Below are 24592 nucleotides of genomic sequence, written 5' to 3'. Positions count from 1 at the left end.
AGGTTACTGATATGACTGGAGTCTTCATTTTAATGTGAGTGCTCATGATTTCATACATATAATGCACAATTACAATTTATGTCTTTAGAAGTTCAACTTTTTTAATGAGGAAAAAATGACCGAGTGCACCTTTAAATAATAGACAAGAACATTAAAAACATATAATGACATTCAGCGCTAAGGGGATTAAACAGAAGTGGAAAAATAATTAATATATAGATAAGAAAATAAAAAAATACAAAATACAAAAGAGGGAGGGGACATGGGAGAGTAATTAACATAATGTACAACTAAGAAAAATATACCATAAAAAGCGTAGAGACAGAAAAAAATCATAAATAATAGAGATATGGAGTAATATAATACAAAAAGTTATATAAAGACACCGAAATTCATACACACGTTTCATGTTTTGATGGCTTTTTTTAGTTGGAAGAGGTGTACAGAGTTTTAATGTAAATTCCAACATCTCTTTGCAAATGGGTTTGATTTTCAACACTTTAATGAATGAAGTACTTGGCTAGTAAAATAAGTTACTAGGACGTGCATATCAAAAGCGCGGTAGAACTACAGTGACGTCATGACGCACGGCGTCACGCCTCAGAGGCCCGGGTCATGTGACCTGTGTTGCGAGGAAGCGCGTTCTGTCAGAAAATCCTCCCGAGATGAGTCGGTCGATTATCAGCACAATATTTGCGCTTTTGAGCGTTTTAACAGGTACATTTACATCATAGTTCATGATTGACGTGTTTGTGGGTTTATTATGCCGGATATGTGTGTGTTTTTAACATTTGTTTAAAGAAATAATGGCGACTGCAAAGAGATGCCAAAATCCGCAGTCATATATATATGTGTCTGTTTGAGCGAATTTTATGTGATTTATATAATTAAATGCATTTGATCCTTCTATATATGTGTATTGCGTTATATATTGTAGTTAAAATGCTTAGGTAATCAGATAAAACGCGTTTGAGTGTTAAATGTTCATGTAGAAGAGGAAGCTCGAGCAGGTCATGTGACCACGTGACCGCCATGATAGTGTCTATATTATAATATTAATATATATAATATAATATAATTATTATTAGTTTAGACTGATCAGTATATTAGAGTAGTTAAGGCACACTTAAAAATATTTAAATCTCATTGCAGTCCTATAATTTGTATCCCTATATTCTTATTAAAGATATTTTATTATTTTGTGAGAATCTGTAAAGGCTGTTTTGTGTCTCTATCTGTATTATTTTCAGGTGTTTTGGGGGACAGTTTGACCATTCTGCGCAGCCCGCAGTATGTGAGTTTCCGGGATGGACAGTGGCCCATATCTGGAGAAAAGATCCCTGATTTAGTCGCCCTGACTATGGGCTTCTCCGTTCGAGAGGTACATGTGTTTCTAAACCTTCAATAGAATGCGTGTTAAGTAAACTCGTTGTTAAACTGATGGTTTGTGTTTGCAGGATCTGGATTGGCCAGGTCTGTCTGCTGGTTCCCTGTTCCAGCGCCCTCGTGCCAACGCTCTGATCGTCGTCCGTGGCGTGGACAGTATCGACCTGCCCTTAAATGTTTCCTCTTACCCTCTTGAAAATGTAAGCATTTCATTCTCAGATGCACAAGTTATTTTAGAATCAGTCTGTAGTGCATGAGCTAAAATCAAAGTTATGTCAGTCTTGCTTGTTTTAATGCGTTTGATTTAGCACACAGATTATCAATTTGATGAGTAGTGTTGAAGTTCTCCCCCCAAAAAAAGAGATAAAAGTTATTTTTTTAAACCGTTAAAGCCTCCCAAAGGAAATAAATGTCCAGATGGTATTTCAGTATTGTGTAGTTTCCCTTGTAAACTTCCCTTGTGTATCATAAGAGTGATTTCTTCTTTTGCACTTCTCTTTTATCTTTCTTTCCTTTATTTCTTTCTTTTTGTTTCTTTTCCTTTCTTTCTTTCAATCTTTAATCTCTTTATCTGTATTCTATTTCTTCCTCCTTTTATCTATCTATCTATCTACAGTTGAAGTCCGAAGTTTACATACACCTTAGCCAAATACATTAAACTCAGTTTTTCACAATCCCTGACATTCCCTGTCTTAGGTCAGTTAGGATCACTACTTTATTTTAAGAATGTGAAATGTCAGAATAAAAGTAGAGAGAATGATTTATTTCAGCTTTTATTTCTTTCATCACATTCCCAGTGGGTCAGAAGTTTACATACACTTTGTTAGTATTTGGTAGCATTGCCTTTAAATGGATTAATTTGGGTCAAATGGTTTGGGTATCCTTCCACAAGCTTCTCACAATAATTTGCTGTAATTTTGGCCCATTCCTCCAGACAGAAGTGGTGTAACTGAGTCGCTTTTTCAGTTGAGGTCAGGTCTTTGTGATGGCCACTCCAGTACCTTGACTTTGTTGTCCTTAAGCTATTTTGCCACAACTTTGGAGGTATGCTTGGGGTCATTGTCCATTTGGATGACCCATTTGCGACCGAGCTTTAACTTCATGGCTGATGTCTTGAGATGTTGCTTCAATATATCCACATCATTTTCCTACCTCGTGATGCCATCTATTTTGTGAAGTGCACCAGTCCCTCCTGCAGCAAAGCACCCCCACAACATGATGCTGCCACCCCCATGCTTCACGGTTGGGATGGTGTTCTTCGGCTTGCAAGCCTCACCCTTTTCCCTCTAAACATAACGATGGTCATTATGGCTAAACACTTCGATATTTGTTTCATCAGACCAGGGGACATTTCTCCAGAAAGTAAGATCTTTGTCCCCATGTGCATTTGCAAACTGTAGTCTGGCTTTTTTATGGCAGTTTTGCAGTATTGGCTTCTTCCTTGCTGAGCAGCCTTTCAGGTTATGTCGATATAGGACACGTTTTACTGTGGATATAGATACTTGTCTACCTGTTTCCTCCAGCATCTTCACAAGGTCCTTTGCTGTTGTTCTGGGATTGATTTGCACTTTTCGCACCATTCTACGTTCATCTCTAGGAGACAGAATGCGTCTCCTTTCTGAGCGGTATGATGGCTGTGTGGTCCATGGTGTTTATACTTGCGTACTATTGTTTGTACAGATGAACGTGGTACCTTCAGGCATTTGGAAATTGCTCCCAAGGATGAACCAGACTTGTGGAGGTCCACAATTTGTTTTCTGAGGTCTTGGCTGATTTATTTTGATTTTCCCATGATGTCAAACAAAGAGGAACTGAGTTTGAAGGTAGGCCTTAAAATACATACATAGGTACACCTCCAATTCAGTACACCTCCTATCAGAAGCTAACTGGCTAATTGTCTAAAGGCTTGACATCATTTTCTGGAATTTTCCAAGCTGCTTAAAGGCACAGTTAACTTAGTGTATGTAAACTTCTGACCCACTGGAATTGTGATATAGTCAATTAAAAGTGAAACAATCTGTCTGTAAACAAATGTTGGAAAAATTACTGGTGTCATGCACAAAGCAGTGTCCTAAATTACTTGCCAAAACTATAGTTTGCTAGTATTAAATCTGTGGAGTGCTTAAAAAAAAGTTTTAATGAAACCTAAGTGTATGTAAACTTCTGACTTCAGTTGTATCTATCTTTCCATTCTTTTGATCTTTTGTTTTTTCTTTCTATTTTTCTTTCTCCATTTATTTTTCTCTTTATTTACTTTCTCACTTTTCTTTCTCACTATCTTTTTTTTCTCTCTTTCTCTCATTCTCTCATTCTTTCTTTCAGCCGGTTCCATTCACTCTGGACAGCGTGGCGAACACCGTGCACACTCTTTTTGCAGACAGCACCCCTGTAGTGTTGCAGCTCGCCCCCAGTGAGGAGGTATGAACATTATTGATCACATTATCAATGTTAGAAACGCATAATATACTTATATAAACCCATCTGATGCAGTGAGACCTGCAGAGCTGATTCTGTTAATTCAGAGAGAGCTGCACAATTATGAGAAAATCAGAATTGTCTATATTGTAATCACGATTATTTCAATTAATAGAAAGTGTTGCTCATAGATAATAAATAGCGGCACAATATGTGGAGAATCCAAAATGATTTCAAAGGACAGATGATGTGTTTCGTTTTGGTTCTTAACACTTAAAGTAGTTCTTAAGCTGCTTTTTGAGTGTCGGATGATGTTTCTTCAGCACTCGGTTTTGTGTGCCAACATGAACAGAAATAAAACACAAATTTGTGGATCAGACTGATATAGACTCATTCAGGCCTATAAACTAATTTAAATGCATTCATGCCTGATTGTCTGATTGGTTACAATGCTCATTCACTGCACAAAATTTGACACAACAAAGTTAATTAACATATTGTGAATGACTAATATTGAAATACATGTTTTTATTGTGTTTTTAGAGGCTGTATATGATGGGAATGGCCAACACAGTGTTTGAGGACCTGGCCGTCACTCTGCAACAGATTCGTGGACGTCTGTCCCAGGACGGATCCGTCCTCACTTCCCTTCCTCTCATCTCTCTGAGCCGTAGTAACGAGGTGAAGATGCGTTCACGTGACCCTCACCTCTCCAAAACTCCGGCAAACTTCAGTTCCCTGCACAGAAATACAAATATAGATGTGCTTATTCGACCAAAACACTGAGGTTTACATTGAATCGTAACCAAAAAAGTTTTCCTTCTGTGTTTTATTCTATTCTAGACTTTGTAAACCACATTTCTAGCCAATACCAAACAAATGTAATGTTCTAGACTACCACAAGCAAACTTCATGCAGGACTATTGGCGGTTTCTCAAAGAAGAAAGCGGCTGCTCTGTTGCAGAAATGGTCAACATGTGAAAGTAGTTCAGTTACAGGATGAAACTGTCATTCAGTAGGTGTGCAGTGTGTAAGACGCCCTAGCCTAGGCTCTAGTTTAAATATACCTCTGTCTGTGTTTGTGGTTGTCTTCTGTTTTTTTTAGGCTGATCTTCTCTTCCTTTCTGAGGTTCAAGTGCTCTATGACATCTCAGCCTTGGTGAGACCCATTTTATGAAGATTTGTCTCATGCAAAACAGCACATTTCATAACGGGTTTTACTTTGCTTTCTGATTCTTTTTGTAGCCATTATTTTGGCCAAGAAACACCCATTATGTGCCATTTAGGGACAGCTTTATTTGAAGCACTCATTGTAGTAATATGGGAACTTGTAAACATCAGCTTTAAGTAGTTTTTAGTACTAAAGTATTTTAAAAGTAACTGGTTCTGTGTTGTTAAAGTAGTGGTTGAATTGTTTTTTTATTTTGTTTGTTTGTTTGATATAGTTGCAGAAACACAAGCATCTGGCTAAAGACCCGGCTCCTGACCTGTACTCTCTGGAGCTGGCGGGACTGGAGGAGATCGCCCGCCGCTACGGCACAGACTCCCCTCAGTTCCTGGACGCCACCAGGATCCTGGCGTCTGCCCTGCAGAAGGTAGAGACCACAAAGACTTCTCTTAAGTGCCTGTGTTGTTCTAGTTTTATGTTCACTGACGGAAAGGTCTCAAACACAACAATGGCTCCCAGTTTCAAAGGCTTCCTTTTTTACTTTTCGGCAAGATTCATGAAAAAGGACACGTGTGTCAAACTTGCAAATGAAACAAAGATAACTTGGTCGAGGTGGAAATTAGTGGCACTAAAAATCTGCACATTACATTTTATGAGATCATATTGCTACTTTTAAGAATTAAATTCCAAAACCCCATAGTTAGTAATTTACACGGCAAAAAAAAAAAAAAGAGTAAAAAAATGATGTCTTCATATTTGTATTTTGTTTTTCAATAAGTTTTATTAACAAAAACTGAAACTCTTATGCTCAATAATAATATAAAATAGTGTATAACAATTTTATTTATATATATATATATATATATATAGACACACACATAGGTACTTATATTTAAGGCTGCCCCCTGATAGTCGACCAAATGTTAGTCAATGAGAAGAGTCTTGGTTGACCAAGTTTTGATTGGTCGGTTGGTCGCAGAAAAAACTCCACATAAAACCGACGAACACCAGTATTACCGCTGGTTGAACGGTAGGTGGTACTATGAGGTAATTTTCAGTAAGCAGGGTTAGGGTTAAGCCTACACAATAAAGCAAGACACCTTGATTTCAAACTTTGAACTTTATTTTTTATTTATTTTAACTAAAAATTCAAATGAAACTTAAAAAAAAAAAAAGTGCAATTAAAATGTGTGTTGTTCAACTTTTTGAAAGATGGTTTTACAACTGTTGTGAACATCTCTCTGGCAAAGAACCTACTTCACCTGTGCATCCTCTACAGGTCGGGTATTTTGTTGTCTGGGAAAATACATCATGTGTGTGAATAAACTCGTTTTGTTCCCTCCTTCACGATATATATATATATATATATATAGATAGATAGATATATAGATATATCGCAATATCTAATTACATCGGCAACACCCGGGCTGAGGGATTGGTGAATATTCTTGCTTAAGTGATTTTGCATTGTAAATTAAATGCGTTTATTTAAAAAATGAAACTCTTAAATCAAATACATTTCTAAATTCAAATTGCACTCCAAACGAAACGAAAAAGCAATTAAAATAACGAAGTGGTCAAAAAAAATAATGTATAACCATTTTTCCATTTACTGTCATGCAAGTATCCGTCTATGACAACAGTTGGAAAATTACTAATACAAATTAAGAGCGTTCACAATGAACTGCTCTGTGGAAATAAAGTGAACTGAACTCAAAGCACCTCCTGAGCTGAGACATCTGAGGTCATTTGCAGCACTCATAGATGATACTGTTCTTGCAACAAAAAAAAACAACAAAAGAAAACAAACAAAGAAAGCGTGAGAACCATTTAGATGCGTGTGTTCCACGAGACTGCACGCCTCCGTATCAGCATGTCATACATGCGCATAGACAGCTGTCATCTGTTCTTAAAAATATAATAAAGTGTGTTTCTTCAAGCGCGTGTCTGTGTGTCTACGGGCAAATTATTTGTAATATTAATTTGATGATAATAATAATAATAGTCTAATAATAATTTAATAGATTAAACGAGTCAAATATCGTCTTGACATCATCAAAGGCATCAGCTATTGGTGATCACTCTGACCATCGTTGATCCCCGAGATCATCGTCTGTCGGCACAACCCTAATGTGCATTTCTTTCTATAAATTAACAAAATGTTCAGACAGTCTCCTTGCTGGTTTTTCCAACACATTCAGAGTCATTACTGGAGTCGCTGTGGCTCGCTTCTTGCGTGTTAAAATGTATATTTTAAAGGCTCATTATTACAGTTTAGTATTTCTCTGAAATGTAAAACAGTGTTTGAAATGTTACTTATAACATTCTTTCTCAGCCCTGGAGCTCAAACCATTTTCTGATGCCCCCCAAAAAAATATATATTCAAGTTATTAAATAATTATCATAAACGTGCGACTAGTTGACTAGGATCTTTGGTTGGGGGCAGCCCTACTTATATTACAATCATTCACTCAAAAGTACTCATACTTGTAATTCCATTTATTTTATATATTATTTGCCAATGAGATAAGAAAGTTCACTTAATTAAAGATACATATTCACTAGAACATTTTATAATATTTTATGTTAAGATATTTTTACTGGAAAACAAGACAAAAATACTGAAACCCAATTGTTTTTACAGTATTTTTTTTTCTTTTTTCATATTTTGTATTTTATTTTATTTTTTCAGTATTTTTTATTAACAGTAATCAGTGAACTCAAACCAAAAGACAAAAATAAATCAAAATAATATAAAATAAAGTATAATATGTATACAGTATATACTGTAAATAAAGGGTACATTGCTTGTGTGTGTGTGTGTAATATATTCAGTATATATATATATATATATAATATTCAGTATATAGAAACTTATTACAATCTTTTCACTCAAAAGTACACATACTTTTATTTAAATAATGTTTGACTTAGTTCAAGATATTTGTTCTAGAATAAGTCATATCTTATGTCATTTTAATTTAAGCAAATGGATCTTGTTTATATTGTTACTGGAAAATAAGACAAAAATACAGATTTTATTTATTCGATTAGTTGTTCAGCCCTATTCAGAAATAAACTGTAGCTTAGTTTTTGATGATTATTTTTTTTTTTTTTTTCAAAAAAATCAGTATTTTTGTCTCTTTGTTTTCCAGTAAAAAAATATCCAAACATACTTGAAACGAGAAAAATATATTTTAAGTTAACAAACGCTGACTTGTTCTAAAAAATGCATCTTAAATTAAATGTATTTATTCTTTCTTCATATAAATTAAAATATAAAATATGAATAATAATATAATAAAATGTAGGAAAATGTATGCTTAAAACAAGAAAAGTTACTGAGAAAAATAAAATTAATTCAAGATGTATTATCTGAAAACTAAACTTATTATCTTATTACAATTGTTTTTTTGTTTTTGTTTTTTGCTTTAAGGAAATTTAGATTTTTAATGATGTTTAGACATTTTTACTGGAAAATTTCAATTAAAATATTAAGAGATTTATTAATAATCAATATTAAGCATTAATACGTATTTTTTGCAGTGTTGCAGACACATTTATGTAAAGAGATTTTAACCCTTTAAGTTCTGAAGATGCTTTTAAGTATTTCCTGTTTCAGTGGCATCCCCAAAATTAAAGGCTTATAACTCAACAACAACAACAAAACAAGGAGGGTGAAGTGTTTGGTATCATTGTTAAGGTAACTTTAAATAAATGTAATGATATAGATTATGATACATTCAGAGACTCTCAGCCTAAGAAATTGCTGAAATATCACCCCAAAAATATACTTTCTGATTTAACATTATATATCTCTGAGTGTAAATAAGGTGGCTCTGAAAAAACTGCTTTTTAAAAGAAATATTTTTATTCCCAATCATGTCAACCGTATCTGCGAAAAATTTAGTCCCCTGGTTTGAAATGTGACACTAATTTAATTTGGCTTTTGTGTACGAAGTTCGCAGATGATGTCTCTAATGTCTACGGAAACAACGCAGTCGTGGAAGTCGTCACAGTGAAGACGTTTGAAGCTCCTCTGACCAGGAAGTCGCGCTCCATCCTTGAGTCCAAACAGATTGTAAGTTTAATGCAATTACCTTCCATCAGGCTAATTTCTTACTCTTAGAAAGCCTTTATATTTATGAATGTGCTAATATTGGAACAGTTCCACATTTTCAGCGTTATTTTATTCATCAGGGGATGAGAAGGAAGAATCGATTCAGGACCACTGCTGTAAGAAGTTAAAGTTGATTTTTTTAGTCAGTAGTAGTTAGCTAGCTAGCCGTACGTTTTTAGCCAAATCAGTATGTGGTTCATCTTTGTGACTGTCACCTTTACAAAATGTAATTTTTGTTTTGCTTCAAAACAAAAAGACGGTTACAGTACTGTAGCAACCTTCCCACAAACTGACCTACTTTCGATTTTCGACTGTTATTTTAACGCTAGCTTGTGGTTGTTGCAGAGTAACCCGGATAGCCCCTACAACCTGGCGTACAAGTACAACTTTGAGTACGCCGTCATCTTCAATATCGTTCTCTGGCTGATGATTGTTTTAGCTTTAGCTGTCATCGTCACTTCGTACAACCTTTGGAACATGGATCCAGGATATGACAGCATCATCTACAGGATGACCAATCAGAAGATCCGAATGGACTGAACGCTGACATCACTTCCCATTCCATTTAGTGTTGTGTGCATTTGAGTGTGTGTATTTTATTTGTGTGTGTACTGATCCCATTTGAACATGTATGATGTGTGTCTGCCACATAACTGCTCATTGTACAACCGCTTTGTCATTATGTCACAATCAAACTCACGAATAAAGATTATTTATTGATGCTTGTCATTCGATGGAGAAATAAAATCATATGTCGAGCTTCTTAATTGTCATATCTTGAAGATTTCCTTAATAAAACATAGTTATAAAACTAGTGAGGAGTTCAGATGTAAAGACTTGAAATTTAACACTATTTATTGATCGTGCTGTTTTCCTTCTGAAATACTGGATGTAGTGTAATTACACAATTCCTGTGTACATTTGCTATAAATGTCATTTTCATTGAATATAAATATACAGTGTAAAATTAGAGATATACAATATGACTGTTTGTTGTGTACAGATGTTGCCCACAATTCATGGTATGTTGTGTTGTTGTGTAACTCAAATAAAAGAAAAAACATCAGTCACTTAATAGAAGTTTTAATGTGTTTATTTGTCAAACCATGCAACTGTACAGCAGCGTCATTATCGCTAAAGAAAACTAATATGAAAAATTTTAAATAAAATACATTTTCATTACTCCGAGATTAACTTAAAATGTTCAAATTATAAATTGTCATTTTTTATGTACAGTATATCATAAAATTTGAAACCATGACAATCCAGCTTAAACATTTAAATGCAACTAGATAGTCCTGATTAACATACCACACACAAAAAACTATTTAAGATTTCTGCACTTCAATTTCATAAAATATGAAACCAAATTAAATTGTGTAATTTTCAAAACTTAAAATATTTAGTTTTGTACTAAAGATAACTATTTACGATTTCTGCACTTTAATTTCATAACCAAAATTTGAAACAAAATTTAATTGTGTAATTTTCAAAACTTAAAATATTAAGTTTTTTCTTTTTCTTTTTTGTTAAAGATTACTCAATTCAGTATGTTCTGAAATTGAAATGTGTACATCAAATTGCAGTTAATGTGTTAATTAAAATAACAAAATATACTGAAAAAAGAAACTACAATACACTGAAACTGACAGTTATTGAATGAAAACAAAACTAAAATGAAAGTACAAAAAAAGCATGAAAAATACATTTTAAACTACAATAGCCCTGCTGTACAAAAAGTTGCCATCAGCCAAAAATAGCTGTTTGTTTTATTAGAAATAGTAAAAAAAAAAAAATTAAATAAATAAAAAAATTAAATGTCTGGACTCATTATTGTATTTTTACTGACTTTGAGAAATGCAGCAATTTTGCTGAAGTTGTTCTCTTGTTGTTTGTTCAGTAACAGGATGTACGTTCTTTTTACTGGCTTTACATAAACATGGTTACATTTCAGAAGGTTATTGTTGCGTAATGCATCGTCTAGACATTTTGTCATTAGTTTGACCTGGTATCATGTGATTCTTTCATATGCCCACCACCACAAAACACTTTACCAGCAATAATCACGGTAAAACATGCACTAGTGTCAAAGTTTACAGTTAAAAAGGTAACCTTGAAAAATAAAAAATCAAAGTGCACAACACAACTATTTTGTATGATATTACTGAAGCAATTCATTGTTTGAAAAACAACTTAAGCCAGCCTAAAGTGGTTTGCTAGTCTTAGCTGGCAACCAAGCAGATCAAGTTAGGTGGTTTTAAAGGGGTTTATGGCATGTATGATGTGCATATATGGAGGCCAGCTAAAAACCAGGTTAAGAAACCTGAACTAAACCATTTTAAACCAGCTTACCATTTTAGTCTGGTTTAAACAGTTTTTTCAGCAAGGTTAGTACTCATACATCATCTCTTCCTGCACAGTAATCCGCAGGGGAAAGTTTGTGTGTTGAGGATTTTGCTTTGGATTCTGAAGAAGCTCATAAATACCATTGATCTGACTTGGCTTTTCTTCTCTGGAATATGTGGTGAACTCGATCTCAGAATACTACAAGAACAATAGAGATATAAATGACCATATATTACCAAATTAAATATTTTATTTATATATATTACTGTATATAAACACTTTCCTTTCGATTGATCTTCTTAATTGCAAATTGGACTGCAAAGTTATCGTTTATCGTAGAATGTTGATAAACTTGATTCGTGTAACATTTTACAGTAAGATAATAAACATTGTACTGTATATGTTAACATGAGTTTTGAACTAACATGCATCACCCAGACATCTATATGATATGTGTGTTTACATCTGGAAGACATATTGTTTAGGTTGTTTTCTCATCTGCAGTACATCTATAATACGTTTCCTAGATGTTTGTAAATCTGATCTTTTTAAGATGTTCAGCAGATGTTAATTAGATTGTGATGCTTTCCAGATGAAACGCTCTTAACCCTTATGTTGTGTTCTGGGCATTTTGACCTTTTTGAAAAAAAAATCTTACGTTTAAAAAAAATAAAACATTAATTAATATCCAATTGGAATAAAATTCCTTGACTTTATTCACGTATAGTATCAAAAAAAATAAATAAATAAATAAAAAAAAAATGACAGTTTTCTTAAAATGTTTTGGTTTTATGTCCATTTGCTACACCTGTTGTGTTCCCGGTCAAAAATGACCGGCCATTAGAAATGAATGGATTAGACTACAAAATACAGAAATATTAAGTGTTCAGGAGCATCCCACTCCTTTAGATGAGCACATATGTGGATGTGTGTTTGCACACACAAAGTCCTCGGACGTGTGCACATACACACACACACATACAAATACACACAAACATAATGTGTGTTGAGTGCCCTTTTGTGCATCGTCTTTCCATGTACACTCTTTGCAGAATAATTCAAGATCTACTCATCATATTATGTTGTGTTTGGGCTCGTTTGAATCGGGATAGTCTGCTGTAAGTTATAAGGAAAACGGGTCAAAAAGACACTTCTTTATTTTAACAAGTTTATTATATTTATGTGTGTCAGTGGGAATTTCATTCACTAATACTCACTGCAGTTTAGGGCTGAAACGATTAGTCATTGTTTTTGTTGTCAAATAGTCGTTTGATCTCATTTAATGTAACATGGGATCACATTAAACTCTAATGATGGTGCGTGAGAGCAGCACCGCAGCCTGTGCCTGATTGAGGAAGAGGAAGAATTACACAGATCACAGTCCAGATGCACTCTAAACTTTCCAAACAGCTTCAGGTGATGTAGATCACAAAGTATGAGTGAATTATAATGCAAAAATACAAAATAAGTAAATGCAGAAGCACTCTCGTTGTGGAATGAGCGAAGCCGGAGCTCTTTAAAGGAAACACCCCGGCATTACATCTTAAATGCAGTTATATTTATTGCGTTATAGCTTTATTAAAGTTTAAATAATATGGAAGAAGATCATGTAAATAACTACAAACTCCGAAACTGGCATTTCTCTGTGCAGTCAGCGCCTCTTCTATGAGTTGCACGAAGTGTCCCGATCTAAGGGGGAGAGATTGAAACTGCACCTGGCTGATGCACACTCTGTCACGGGGACGCTCATCTCTCGAGCGCACACGCTTAATGCAGCTAGACTATAATGTGATGACTCGTGACTTATTGAATCATAATATATGCATCACTGTGCATTTCTTATCGTGAAGAAAATTGGCAATATGCAGCTTTATTAATAAGAGAGAGTTTGTTTTTTTGTGAGTTAAAGATGGATTGAAGTGAACAGAAAGGTAAGAGAGGGTAGTCTTCGCCCCATTATACACTGCAACAAAATATGTTTTTGATTTGTTTTTGTTTTGGCTTGTTTTCCAATATAAATATCGAAAACTCCTTTAAAACAACGTACATTTACTTTAGCAGCTATACTGCAGAAGAAAAATGTGTTATCTGAGAATGTTGAATATAATATAAAAAATACAAATATATATATAAAAAAAGATGCATTCACCTGAGAAGCAGCATATAAGATATTTAGACTTGCTTTTAGAGAATAGATCTTGAATATAAGTATATTTTGTCTTTATTGCACTCGCAGAAGTATAACCAAGTGAAAAAAAATACACTTATATACAAAATACACTGATATTTAAGATACATTCCCTTAAAGCAAGTCTAAATATAAATATGTTGCTTCTCAAGTAAATGTATCTTGAGTTAAAGATTTTTAGACAATTTTAAATGGAAAACAAGACAAAAACACTTGATAACAATAGGATTATTTACTGAATTTAACTTAACTAAAAGTATTTTATTTTTTCCCTTTAATTCAGTGAATGTCATTTAGAGGTATTTTTAAAAGATTTCTTTATTGTTAGTAAGCACATTTAATACAACCTTTTAAGTCGGGGCACGAGCTGAATAATCGGTTAAGAGCTAACGATTAATCGTTGCAATAATCGCCCGAATAGTCGAATAATTGTTCTAATAATCGTTTGATTAATCGATTATCAAAATAATTGTTAGTTGCAGCCCTTCAGCAGTTTGGCCTCTCAGTGAAACAAATTTGCTCATTTTATTCTACAAATTGAGACCTTTCCAACGATATATAACACATGACTATCTCATCTTTTTTATGTTTTTACTAACTATGAATATAATTGTTGTGATAACAAATGTGCAAATTATGAGACCAAAACAGTTCTTATTTGTCAGCAAATTAAAAAACATTATTTATGAATGGTAGGATGCTATATGCATTGTAAAGTCCATAATCTAAGCTTTAAAATGACACCTATTTTGTTTAGATCAAGCAAGTGATTATTAATTTATTATGTAATTATATAAATGTAGTTATATAAATGTATTTTTGTTTTCCGCAGGGAGTGCCCCTCACTAGCTCAGTTCAATGAATCCTTAAATCAATAAAAAAATACTGTGTACATATATATATATATATATATATATATATATATATATATATATATATATATATATATATATATATATTAATATGTTCAAAAAAGGAGAGCAAAACCTGTCATAATTACAAAAAAAAAAAAAAGTTGATAAAAAGGTCTAATTTAATATCTTGGGATTATATTAAACAGACATCTCGGAGATGTACATGTGTTATCTGGGATTATAATGCATTATGGAGTAACATTAAAAATATATAGACTAATATACTTATAAAGTAACATTACTCAAGATTAATAAATGCTGTAAAAATAGTTTATTGGTAGTTAGTATTAACTAATGTAATAACTAGTCTTAATGTATTGAACGTTGTTGTAAAATTTTGCTCTGGTTTTGTTTCTCTGTTGCTTAAAATGTCACTAATCATGTGGCTAAATTTTGACTTTTAGCCAAACTTGACTTTTTAACTTTTAAAAGTTGTGAAATTTCCAAATCATCTGCATTATTGCACAATTAATGCGAAAGTTTCAGAACCTCTTTATCCAGGTGACTACAAAAATGTGACTAGACATTGTATTGTTGACTGGAAATATAAAAATTGTGTATAGACCGGGGCTAGTTGACACATCCCAGTAACAATAAGATTTTGGGTCAAAAACACAAATACACTAATGTGTGTTTATCTAGGTGTGGTTTTAAATGTTGATTTCAAACAACTAGTAAAAAAAAAAAAAAAAAAAACCCTGTTAAATTTAAATATTTTTTTTGTGAATTATTCCCTACAAAAATACAATTTCAAGTTTCAATATCATCATGTTTTTGCTATAGCTGGTGTGTAAGCAAGTGAACACAATAAAACCACACTAGCATACATTCAGTCAATAGTCAATTATCTAATAAAGGAAGATTTTTAACCAAAAGGCCAAACTAAGTTCTGACGACACTGGAATTCTTTGTAAATGTCAGGTTGGGGCAAGTTGTCACATGTATGTTTTTTTTATTTTTTTACACAATTTATTAATATGTGTTATTTGCTAAAAGAAGGATTTCATATTTTTGCTGTTTCATGAATTGCTTTGTGTTTCATAATTGATTTAATGTTTAAATTCTGCCAAAAAGCCTATAATACACTGTTTAAAAGTAGGTTCCATTGTGACAACTTACCCCACATAGTGTGACAATATGCCCCGCTATTTGGGATGCATGTTCAATAAACTGTATCTTTTTATCTGGACAATGACGATTAAAAAAAATGGCTAAAAATAGCATTTTTGCAGCCAATTTTTTTATTAAATCATACAATAACAATGAAATGCAAAACATATATATATATATATATATATATATATATATATATATATATATATATATATATATATATATATATATATATATATATATGTATATATATAAAATCAACATTTTAACTCCACAACCAGCTGACCTCCAACCCCTCAAAATAACCTGCCTGGCGATCATCATACAGGTCAGAATCCAGTTCTCTATATGGCCATCCCCCACACTGATGACCACCCCATCGCCCAGAACACAAAGTCTGGGGCAAAATGAAACCCGAGTGCCCACCACGTCGCACACAAAATTCTGAACCTTCGACCAGAATTTCTGGATCCCGACACACCACTTGCCAATACATAATCTTGGGTTCAGCCATATGCTCGAGGCAACATTTAAATAAGTGTCCGTTTTAAACAATCTGGACACTTTAGTCCATACCGAGTGTAAATGCGAAATAACGGGGTGTAACTTAACTTTTCCGATTAGTTTGATAGAGATGCTTTGTAATGGTGAAATAGGGGCAAGAACTGCCTGTTCAATAACAAACCAGGGAGGGGCTCTCTCAGGTGGAAGTGACCAATGAGCCAAATATCTGAGACTGAACGCATAGTAATAAAACAAAATCTTGGGTAGGCCTAGCCCACCTTTGTCAATCGGCCTATGTAACTTATTAAAATGCAATCTGGGACCTTTACCATTCGAAATGAAGGACTTTGCTATGCTATCAAATTGCTTGAAATAAGAAAGGGGGACATCTATAGGGAGAGATTGTAGCAGGTAGTTGAATTTTGGAATACAATTCATTTTAATAACATTAACCTTCCCAATCATCGATAAATGTAATGAAGCCCACCTGCCCACATCACTCGAAAACCTTTTTATTAAAGTGTCAAAATTAACTCTAACTAAATCAGACAAATTTGCTGGGAATAAAATCCCCAAATACTTAATGCCCTGTTTGGGCCACTGGAAGGTGCCCAGCTGGAAAGCCGTTACTGGGCAGTACGCTGTCAGAGCCAAAGCATTGGATTTAGACCAATTGACTCTGTATCCTGAGAATTTAGAAAAGGAATTAATAATTCTTTGGAGGCAAGGCATAGATCTAGTGGGGTCAGAGACGAATAATAAAATATCATCTGCGTAATGCAAAAGCTTATGCGTCATACCTCCCGCCACCACCCCTGGAAAATCATCCTCCTTTCTTATCGCAGCTGCTAATGGTTCCAGGGCAAGACAGAACAATAATGGGGAAAGAGGGCAACCCTTCCCTGTGCCCCTATCCAGAGTAAAATAATCTGAAATTAACCCGTTTGTTTGCACCGCTGCTAAAGGGTGTCTATAAAGTAACTTAATCCAATCAATAAATGTACTCCCGAACCCATACATTTCCAAAATCTTAAAAAGATAATCCCATTCTACCATATCAAACGCCTTTTCGGCATCAAGTGAGATGGCAGCGACTGGAGATTGATCATTCGCCACTGACCACATGATATTGATGAAACGCCTAATGTTATCAGAAGAGCTACGGCTCCGAATAAACCCCACCTGATCTATATGTATAAGAGATGTCATAACCTTACTTTATCAGTTAGCCAAAAGTTTTGACATAATTTTTTACATCTAGCTGGATCAGGGAGATTGGACATTAACTCTTACACTCGCTTGGATCTTTGTCCTTTTTAAGAATCAGACTGATCCGGGCTTGTGTCATGGTTGGAGGAAGCTTTCCATTCTTTAATGATTCAGTATAAACTTCTAACAAAAGTGGAGCCAGTTCTGTAGCATAAGATCTAAACAATTCAGCGGCAAAACCATTTGGCCCCGGAGCCTTGCCAGTAGGTAGGGACTTAATTACCTCGTCAAGCTCCTCCAAGGTTACCTCAGAATCAAGAGAGATTTTTTGCTCAATCGTCAGTTTAGGAAGATCTAATGGTTCCACAAAGTTTCTAATAACTTCATCAGTAGATGAAGACGTGGAACTATTGAGATCAAGATAGAACACTTTAAAGGGATTATTAATATCAATGGCCAAGGTAAAATTTCACCACCAGCAGATTTCACTGAGGGAATGATAGAAAGAGACTCTCTCTGCTTTATATATCTAGCCAAAAGCTTCCCTGCTTTGTCCCCCGACTCAAAGTATGACTGTCTTGCCTTGAAAAACCAAAACTCCACTTTCCACGACAAAATAGTATTATATCTGTATTTCAAACAGGTTAATTCTCTGAGGCCATCAGATGACATATGGCGCTTCAACTCTGCCTCTGCACTTTTAATATTCCCTTCCAACTCCACGAGTTCTCGTACTTTGGAGTTTTTGATGAATGAGGCATACTGTATGATCCAGCCCCTAAAAACTGCTTTAAGTGCCTCCCAAGCTACGCTCACAGAGGATACTGAGGACCGGTTGGTCTCCATATAAACACTGATTTCAGTCTTTAACATTTGTTGGAAATCAGGATTTTGCAAAAGGGATACATTAAAGCACCGACTATATGATTTCTTTTTCTCTATATGTGGCAACACCTCTAAACTCACAGGGCGTGATCTGAGACTAAAATGTTTCCAATTGAGCAATCAACAACAGATGAAATAAGGGATTTGGATATAATAAAAAAAATCTATTCTAGAATAAATCTTAAGGACTGATGAAAAAATTGTATAGTCCCTACCATATGGGTTCAAAACTGTAATTGTCTTTTAAACATAAACCTAATGTGAGAAATTTTCACTGGAGTAAAAAGTGTGACAACTAGCCCCTTATATAGCAGTATAAGTCTTACCTGTGCAACATTTAAGTCCTCGAGGTGCACCGGTTCAACATTCTGACATTGTTGTTGAGTTTTTGAAGGCTTCTTACATCTGAGCATTAACAGACCTAAAGTAGCACAATAAATATAGAATAAGCTCATCTCTAAATGCATAACCAAAATGTGCATAATGAAATAATAATCGAGTACATTTTAAAGACTCATAATGAATACGATCAAGTCGAATGAAACTATTAATAATTGTGCTGTTTTTTGTTGTTGTTTTTTTTTTTTACAATTGTATGTGCAATTGTGTTTTCAACAGTACTCATGAAATCTCACCTATAATTGTAATAAACATCAGACCGTTCAATGCGATGGATGTTACAGTCAGAGTCTGATGTGTTTTCTGATGTTGTGAATGATTGTTGCATTCTGTCTCATTCTGAATTTGGCCAGTTTCTGTTTAAAACAGTTTCTGTTTAAGTCCAGTAAAAATATCAATTATTCTTGAAAACGATTGACTTCTGATAGAAATAAAGGTAGAATAGCACATATTTATTGCACTGTACAGTAATGCAGATGATGCATGGATTTTAGATAACTCAGCTATAACTACAGTACATATAAAAAAAACAAATTTGATGTATTAATTTTAGAAACACTTACCAGTGATGTAAAGTCTAGTGCCATTGTTGAGCTGTAGAAGTGAGACTGTTTTTGCACAATAATATATTCCTAATTCATCTGCTGTTATATTACTAATAATTAAACGGCTCCAATTTTGTGAAGAATATTTGTTCTTGAATTGATTGTCATAGAAATGAGCCGATATAGATTCTGATGTGAAAGTTCGCAGTATCACCACTAGAGAATCCGGCAGTTTCAGGAAAAACCAATAAATCTCTTTGTTACCAAGATTACAGTCTAAAGTCACATTTTCCCCTAAATTCACCCATTTGTCAATTAAACTCTCTGTAGCTGGACACCACACCCATAGACCTGAGGATGTAGAGCACACAAATAAATGTATTTCTTTTAAACAACAGTAAAGACATATCTCTGCTCCATCCTTGTAAAACAATTCAATCATGACAAGGTCGATATTAACAGCACAACGAATAACACAAGTAACTTACAGAGGAGTGCGAGCTGCACAGTCTTCATTCTGTTATTGTGTAACTCATATGCAATAAGTTGGTTAGCTCAACTATGAATATGAGTGGAAGTGCTCCCGCAGAGTTTCAGAAAAACAATGAAAATGGAAACCACCAGACACCCTTGAAAAGAGGATGTTGAAGCTGAACTTGAACTGACTGAACTATTTTTTTTTAATTCCTGCCATTTAAATCATTTTAGTAGGCCAAAGTGTACAAGATACTGTGTGCGGTTTGTTTAGGCTAACAAGTTTCAGGTATCAAGAAGTTTTCTTAATGCATTAATGTTCTACATTAATCGACAGAAGTGTTGTTGGGTCTGTGGTTTATTCAGTCATAAGTGTGATGACATTTTCAAATGATTTGATACAGTGTTCGTCACTTCTTTCAGCTAATGAAGACTGCACAAAACAAACAAAAACATTTTGACTTCTTGCCTTCTTTGTTACATTTAGATAAGACTTGATGATGAGCTCCAATGTATAAAATGTATAGTGGCAAGAAAAAGTATGTGAACCCACTGGAATTGTAGGCTCTGGCTTGGCCATTCCAAAAGGTGGATTTTCTTTTTTTGAAGCCATTCTGTAGTGGGTTTACTTAGATGTTTAGGGTCATTGTGTTTCATCAGTCCACAAAACATTTTCCCAGAAGCACTGTGGAGTGTCAGTGTGGTTTTTGGCAAACTTCAGGTGCACAGCAATGTTTTTGTTGGAAAGCAGCGGCTTCCTTCATGATGTCCTGCCATGGACACCATGCCTGTTTAATGTTCCCTATCTGTCACTCACTCGAAGTTGTGTCAATGTAGTGACACTAGGGTCACTCTTGGGAGCCCCAAGCACCTCTACTTTTTGAAAAAAGTCAAATGGGAATTGGCGAGTGGAATTTGCATGTCACTCCCCCGGACATACGGGTATAAAAGGAGCTGGTATGCAACCACTCATTCAGATTTTCTCTTCGGATCTGATCGGTTCTATTCATTGAGCTGAATTCATCCGCTGAGTTCATTCACCACATCTGCTGGATTTACAGCGCATTTCAGCGGCTTCTCCCCCTCTGTACCCGTGGCATGGGCTGACATGGCATGGTTCTTTGACGCCCCCAACTCCCAGGTTGGCCTGTTCGGCGACACCATCGAGGACTTTGCCCAGCAGTTCTTGGTGGTGAAGCAGCAGACGGAGGCCATTCAACACATCTTGCCCTGGCGTGGCTCAATTCCCATTGGCATTTTTTCAAAAAGCAGAGGTGTTTGGGGCTCCCAAGTGTGACCCTAGTGTCACTACATCGACACAATGTCTCCTTCCCTCTATCAGGGAATGGAGGTTACGAAAGTAACCAGGACGTTTTCCGTATAGTAGACTCATGAACAGAGATGTTAACCAGTTCCAATGATTCCTTCAAGTCTTTAGATGTCACTCTAGGGTTCTTTTTTATCTCATTAAGCATTCTATGGTGTGCCCTTTGAGTCAGCTTGTCTAGACAGCCACTTCTAGGGAGAGTAACCACAGTACTAAATAATTTTCTTTACATTTATGCATTTGGCAGACGATTTTATCTAAAGCGACATACAGTGCACTTATTAAAGAGACTATGCCCCCAAAGCAACATGGAGTTAAGTGCCTTGTTCAAGGGCACAATTGTGGTGGCTGTGGGGATCGAACCAGCAAACTTCTGCTTACCAGTTCTGTGCTTTAGCCCAATATGCCACCACCACAAATCATCTCCATTTATAGACAATTTGTCTAACTGTGGACAGATGAATATCTAAGCTCTTTGAGATAACTTAGTAACACTTTCCAGCTTTATGCAATGCAACAATTCTTGATCGTAGGTCTTCTTAGATCTCTTTTTTGTGAGGCATGGTCCACGTCAGCAGATGCTTCTTGTGAATAGCAAACTCAAAATGTTTGAGTGCTGTTTTTTTGTTTTGTTTTTTTATTTATCCCCTTTTTCTCCCAATTGCCCAGTTCCCGCTACTTAGTAGGTCCTCGTGGTGGCACGGATACTCACCTCAATCCTGGTGTTGGAGGACATGTCTCAGTTGCCTCCACTTCTGAGACCGTCAATCCGTGCATCTTATCACGTGGCTCGTTGTGCATGACACCGCGGAGACTCGCAGCATGTGGAGGCTCATGCTACTCTCCACGATCCATGCACAACTTACCACGCACCCCACTGAGAGCAAGAACCACTCATTGCGACCACGAGGAGGTTACCCCATGTGACTCTACCCTCCCTAGCAAACGGACCAATTTGGTTGCTTAGGAGACCTGGCTGGAGTCACTCAACACGCCCTGGATTCAATCTCGTGACTCCAGGGGTGGTGGTCAGCGTCAATACTCGCTGAGCTACCAAGGCCCCAAGTATCAAATATTTTTAATACACATTATTAAACGCTGTGCCCAAAACATGTAGTTCAGTGTGATGTCGCGGAAATGTCATTGATGTAAACTGTTTCCATAGAACCCACCAGTCAATGAAAACAATTGTCACAGAGGCGAACTTCATGACCAAATTGTTTTAAATTCAGGACAGTAAAATTGCAAATATCACACAAAATAAAGTTTGTCACATACTGAGCCAAGCATGTTTATGTCTATTAAATCATACAATGAACCATAGTGCCAGAAGAGCTTGTATTGACAATACAACAAAAAGAAAAGATTACAAGTTTGTAGCAGGCTCACACGTCACTCTTCCCACAGATCAGAACCACTGGAATGGACAGCGGCAATTAATTAATCTGACCACCAAAGACAACAATTTTAACCTGAATGCACAAGGCTTATGTAACGTAAAAACGGCAGTCTACATCCCTTAATGTATATTTTTTTAAACGGACACAACGCCCTAACGTCAGAACTAGAAAACAGACATAGCACAAGAAGGACATGATTGACAGATCAACACTTCATAGCCTCAGACTAACCAGAAACAATGACCTAGTATCTATGAACTAGTATCAATAAAACAGATTTTTAATAAATATATTAACTTACCTTTACTTGAACACAAAATCCATGCGTCTCTCCTTGCGAATGAACATCTACATCACTTTGTTGTAAAAGTCACCCGCTTGTTGAAGTTTGATAGCCTCTCTTTCTCGATTCCATTGAAATCAACTTTGCGAAATCCCTGTAGGTCGTTGATGCTTACACTATATCCATTTTAGCGCTTAATAACGCATTAGTTATGTGAATTTGACCGTATTGACATGAAACTCAAATCTAGCCTGTCAGATAGCATGACTGAAGGAAGGAGCTTCTGACTGGCTTACTCATTATGGTAAGCATGCTTACCTTGGCCATTTGTAGTAGCGGGCATGATTCAGTTTGTATGAATGTATAGTGCTGAATGAAAGGGCGGTAAAAAATAGAATTAGAGGTCTGCCACCCGACCCGGGCCTGATGGGACCCGAGAACCCGACTGGTTTCGGGTCAGTTTTTCAAGTAGGACTATGGGTTCGGTTTGGGACGGGTTTGTAATTAATGAAAAATTAAACAGGCCTACCTAACTTGTTTTACGCACGCGCTCTCACTCACAGACACGCACAAACGGACGAGTTAGGGGCCATTCACACCAAACGTGTTTTTGCGTGCCTCTGTTCTGTTTTCCCATTGTTTTCCTATATAAACACATGCCGGATGAATGTCTTTGATGGTTGCGCCATGTCTCGCTGTGTCTTCAGTGTCTCCTGCAGGACTGGCACATTTTAAACACCGTGTCAAGTTAAAAAGAACTTGCGCTCTGTTTCATTCTTTTCGCTGCGTCTAGATTGTTTTTAGTGCAGTTGTCACAAAGATTCAACATTCTAAACAAGTTCAGGATGCATAGAGGGGACTGTTGCAGTGTTTCATATTATTCCAGATTGTTCTGCACCAAGTGAAGTTTCAGCAAATAAACGATAAGTCAATGCTTTTTTCCCCTTCTGCTCTAGTGTACTACGGGGCTGCTCTACCTTGTTAAAACTGTATGTTTACTGTTTCAATATGGTTACGAATGTTGCCTATATGCTTACATAAAATACAGCCGATTGCAACAGTACTTGCTAGGAGAGGAAATTATAAAGATAGTGAGCGATTTCAGGTTTGGGCTTAAAATCTGACGGTATCGTTCGGGCCGGGTAGGGTGGACTTGGGTACTCGTCGGGTTTCATTTTAAGGCCTGTGCAGACCTCTACATGGAATCTGAGAAAGCATAACATAAAATGCTTATACCTGAGGGTGGCGCCAAAGTGAATAAATGAATAACTGTCTGTGCTGCTCAAGTGAGATGACAGATGACAAATTTGAATGAAAACAGTAGTTTATATAAACAATTATATTTAAATATTTCATAGTGTCATTTTTCTTTTCACCCTTCTGTTAGTTAAGCACTGTTTACCTTGCTTATATGGACGGCAAGTCCCTGATGTGTGCAGGGCTGTAGCCAGTGGGGTGAAAGTTGGTAACGATACTAGGGTCCCAAAGGTCCAGGAGGGCCCACAACAAATTCGAAACTGTATTATTTTAATAAGTAAGAGGCCCAGAGCAATATATAGTCATGTATAATGTACCCAACCCCTGGGTTGGGTACATTACTACTGAAAAAATAAGTGTGAATTGCTTTACTTATGTAGCAAATACTGAGGGATCATCAGTATAATGACCTATTGAGGATCTGAAAACTCTCAGCAGCACCATACTTGTCATACAGTACAAAAAGATATACACTGATGAGCCAAAACATTATGACCACCTGCTAATATGCTGTTGGTCCTCTGTGTGCCGCCAAAACAGCACCGACCTGCCGAGGCATGGACTCTACAAGACCCCTGAAGGTGTCCTGTGGTATCTGGCACCAAGACATTAGCAGCAGATCCTTCAAGTCCTGTAAGTTATCAGGTGGAGCCGCTGTG

At 35.7% G+C, this 24592-nt stretch overlaps 2 protein-coding genes across 5 annotated transcripts; one reads left to right on the top strand and one right to left on the bottom strand.

Annotated features, from left to right (window-relative positions):
- The first annotated feature begins 575 nt into the window (after positions 1-575).
- Positions 576-10164, top strand: LOC127438226 (renin receptor-like). Of its 2 annotated transcripts, none has more exons than XM_051693639.1 (9): positions 576-717; positions 1251-1381; positions 1458-1586; positions 3709-3804; positions 4345-4482; positions 4907-4960; positions 5247-5396; positions 8931-9050; positions 9435-10164. In XM_051693639.1, exons 1-9 carry the CDS (start codon positions 666-668, stop codon positions 9627-9629), a joined length of 1065 nt encoding a protein of 354 aa, XP_051549599.1. In that variant the 5' UTR covers positions 576-665; the 3' UTR covers positions 9630-10164. The 2 variants fall into 2 exon arrangements, with proteins under 2 accessions (XP_051549599.1, XP_051549600.1); XM_051693640.1 differs by lacking the exon at positions 9435-10164 and adding an exon at positions 9170-9428.
- Positions 10165-10166: 2 nt separating this feature from the next.
- LOC127438229 (uncharacterized) lies at positions 10167-19835 on the bottom strand. Of its 3 annotated transcripts, XM_051693642.1 has the most exons (5): positions 19681-19835; positions 19211-19543; positions 18884-19003; positions 18575-18669; positions 10167-11633 (listed from the first exon to the last, which is right to left on the bottom strand). In XM_051693642.1, the coding sequence occupies exons 1-5, from the start codon at positions 19706-19708 to the stop codon at positions 11478-11480; spliced, it is 732 nt and encodes a 243-aa protein (XP_051549602.1). In that variant the 5' UTR covers positions 19709-19835; the 3' UTR covers positions 10167-11477. The 3 variants fall into 3 exon arrangements, with proteins under 3 accessions (XP_051549602.1, XP_051549601.1, XP_051549603.1); XM_051693641.1 differs by lacking the exon at positions 19681-19835 and having other exon boundaries at positions 19211-19674; XM_051693643.1 differs by lacking the exons at positions 18884-19003; positions 19681-19835 and having other exon boundaries at positions 19211-19674.
- Between the last annotated feature and the right edge of the window lie 4757 nt (positions 19836-24592).

This window comes from Myxocyprinus asiaticus, chromosome 49 (assembly GCF_019703515.2).
Source record: "Myxocyprinus asiaticus isolate MX2 ecotype Aquarium Trade chromosome 49, UBuf_Myxa_2, whole genome shotgun sequence".
Taxonomy (NCBI): Eukaryota; Metazoa; Chordata; class Actinopteri; order Cypriniformes; family Catostomidae; genus Myxocyprinus; species Myxocyprinus asiaticus.
This window is presented reverse-complemented; position numbering and strand designations above follow the sequence as displayed.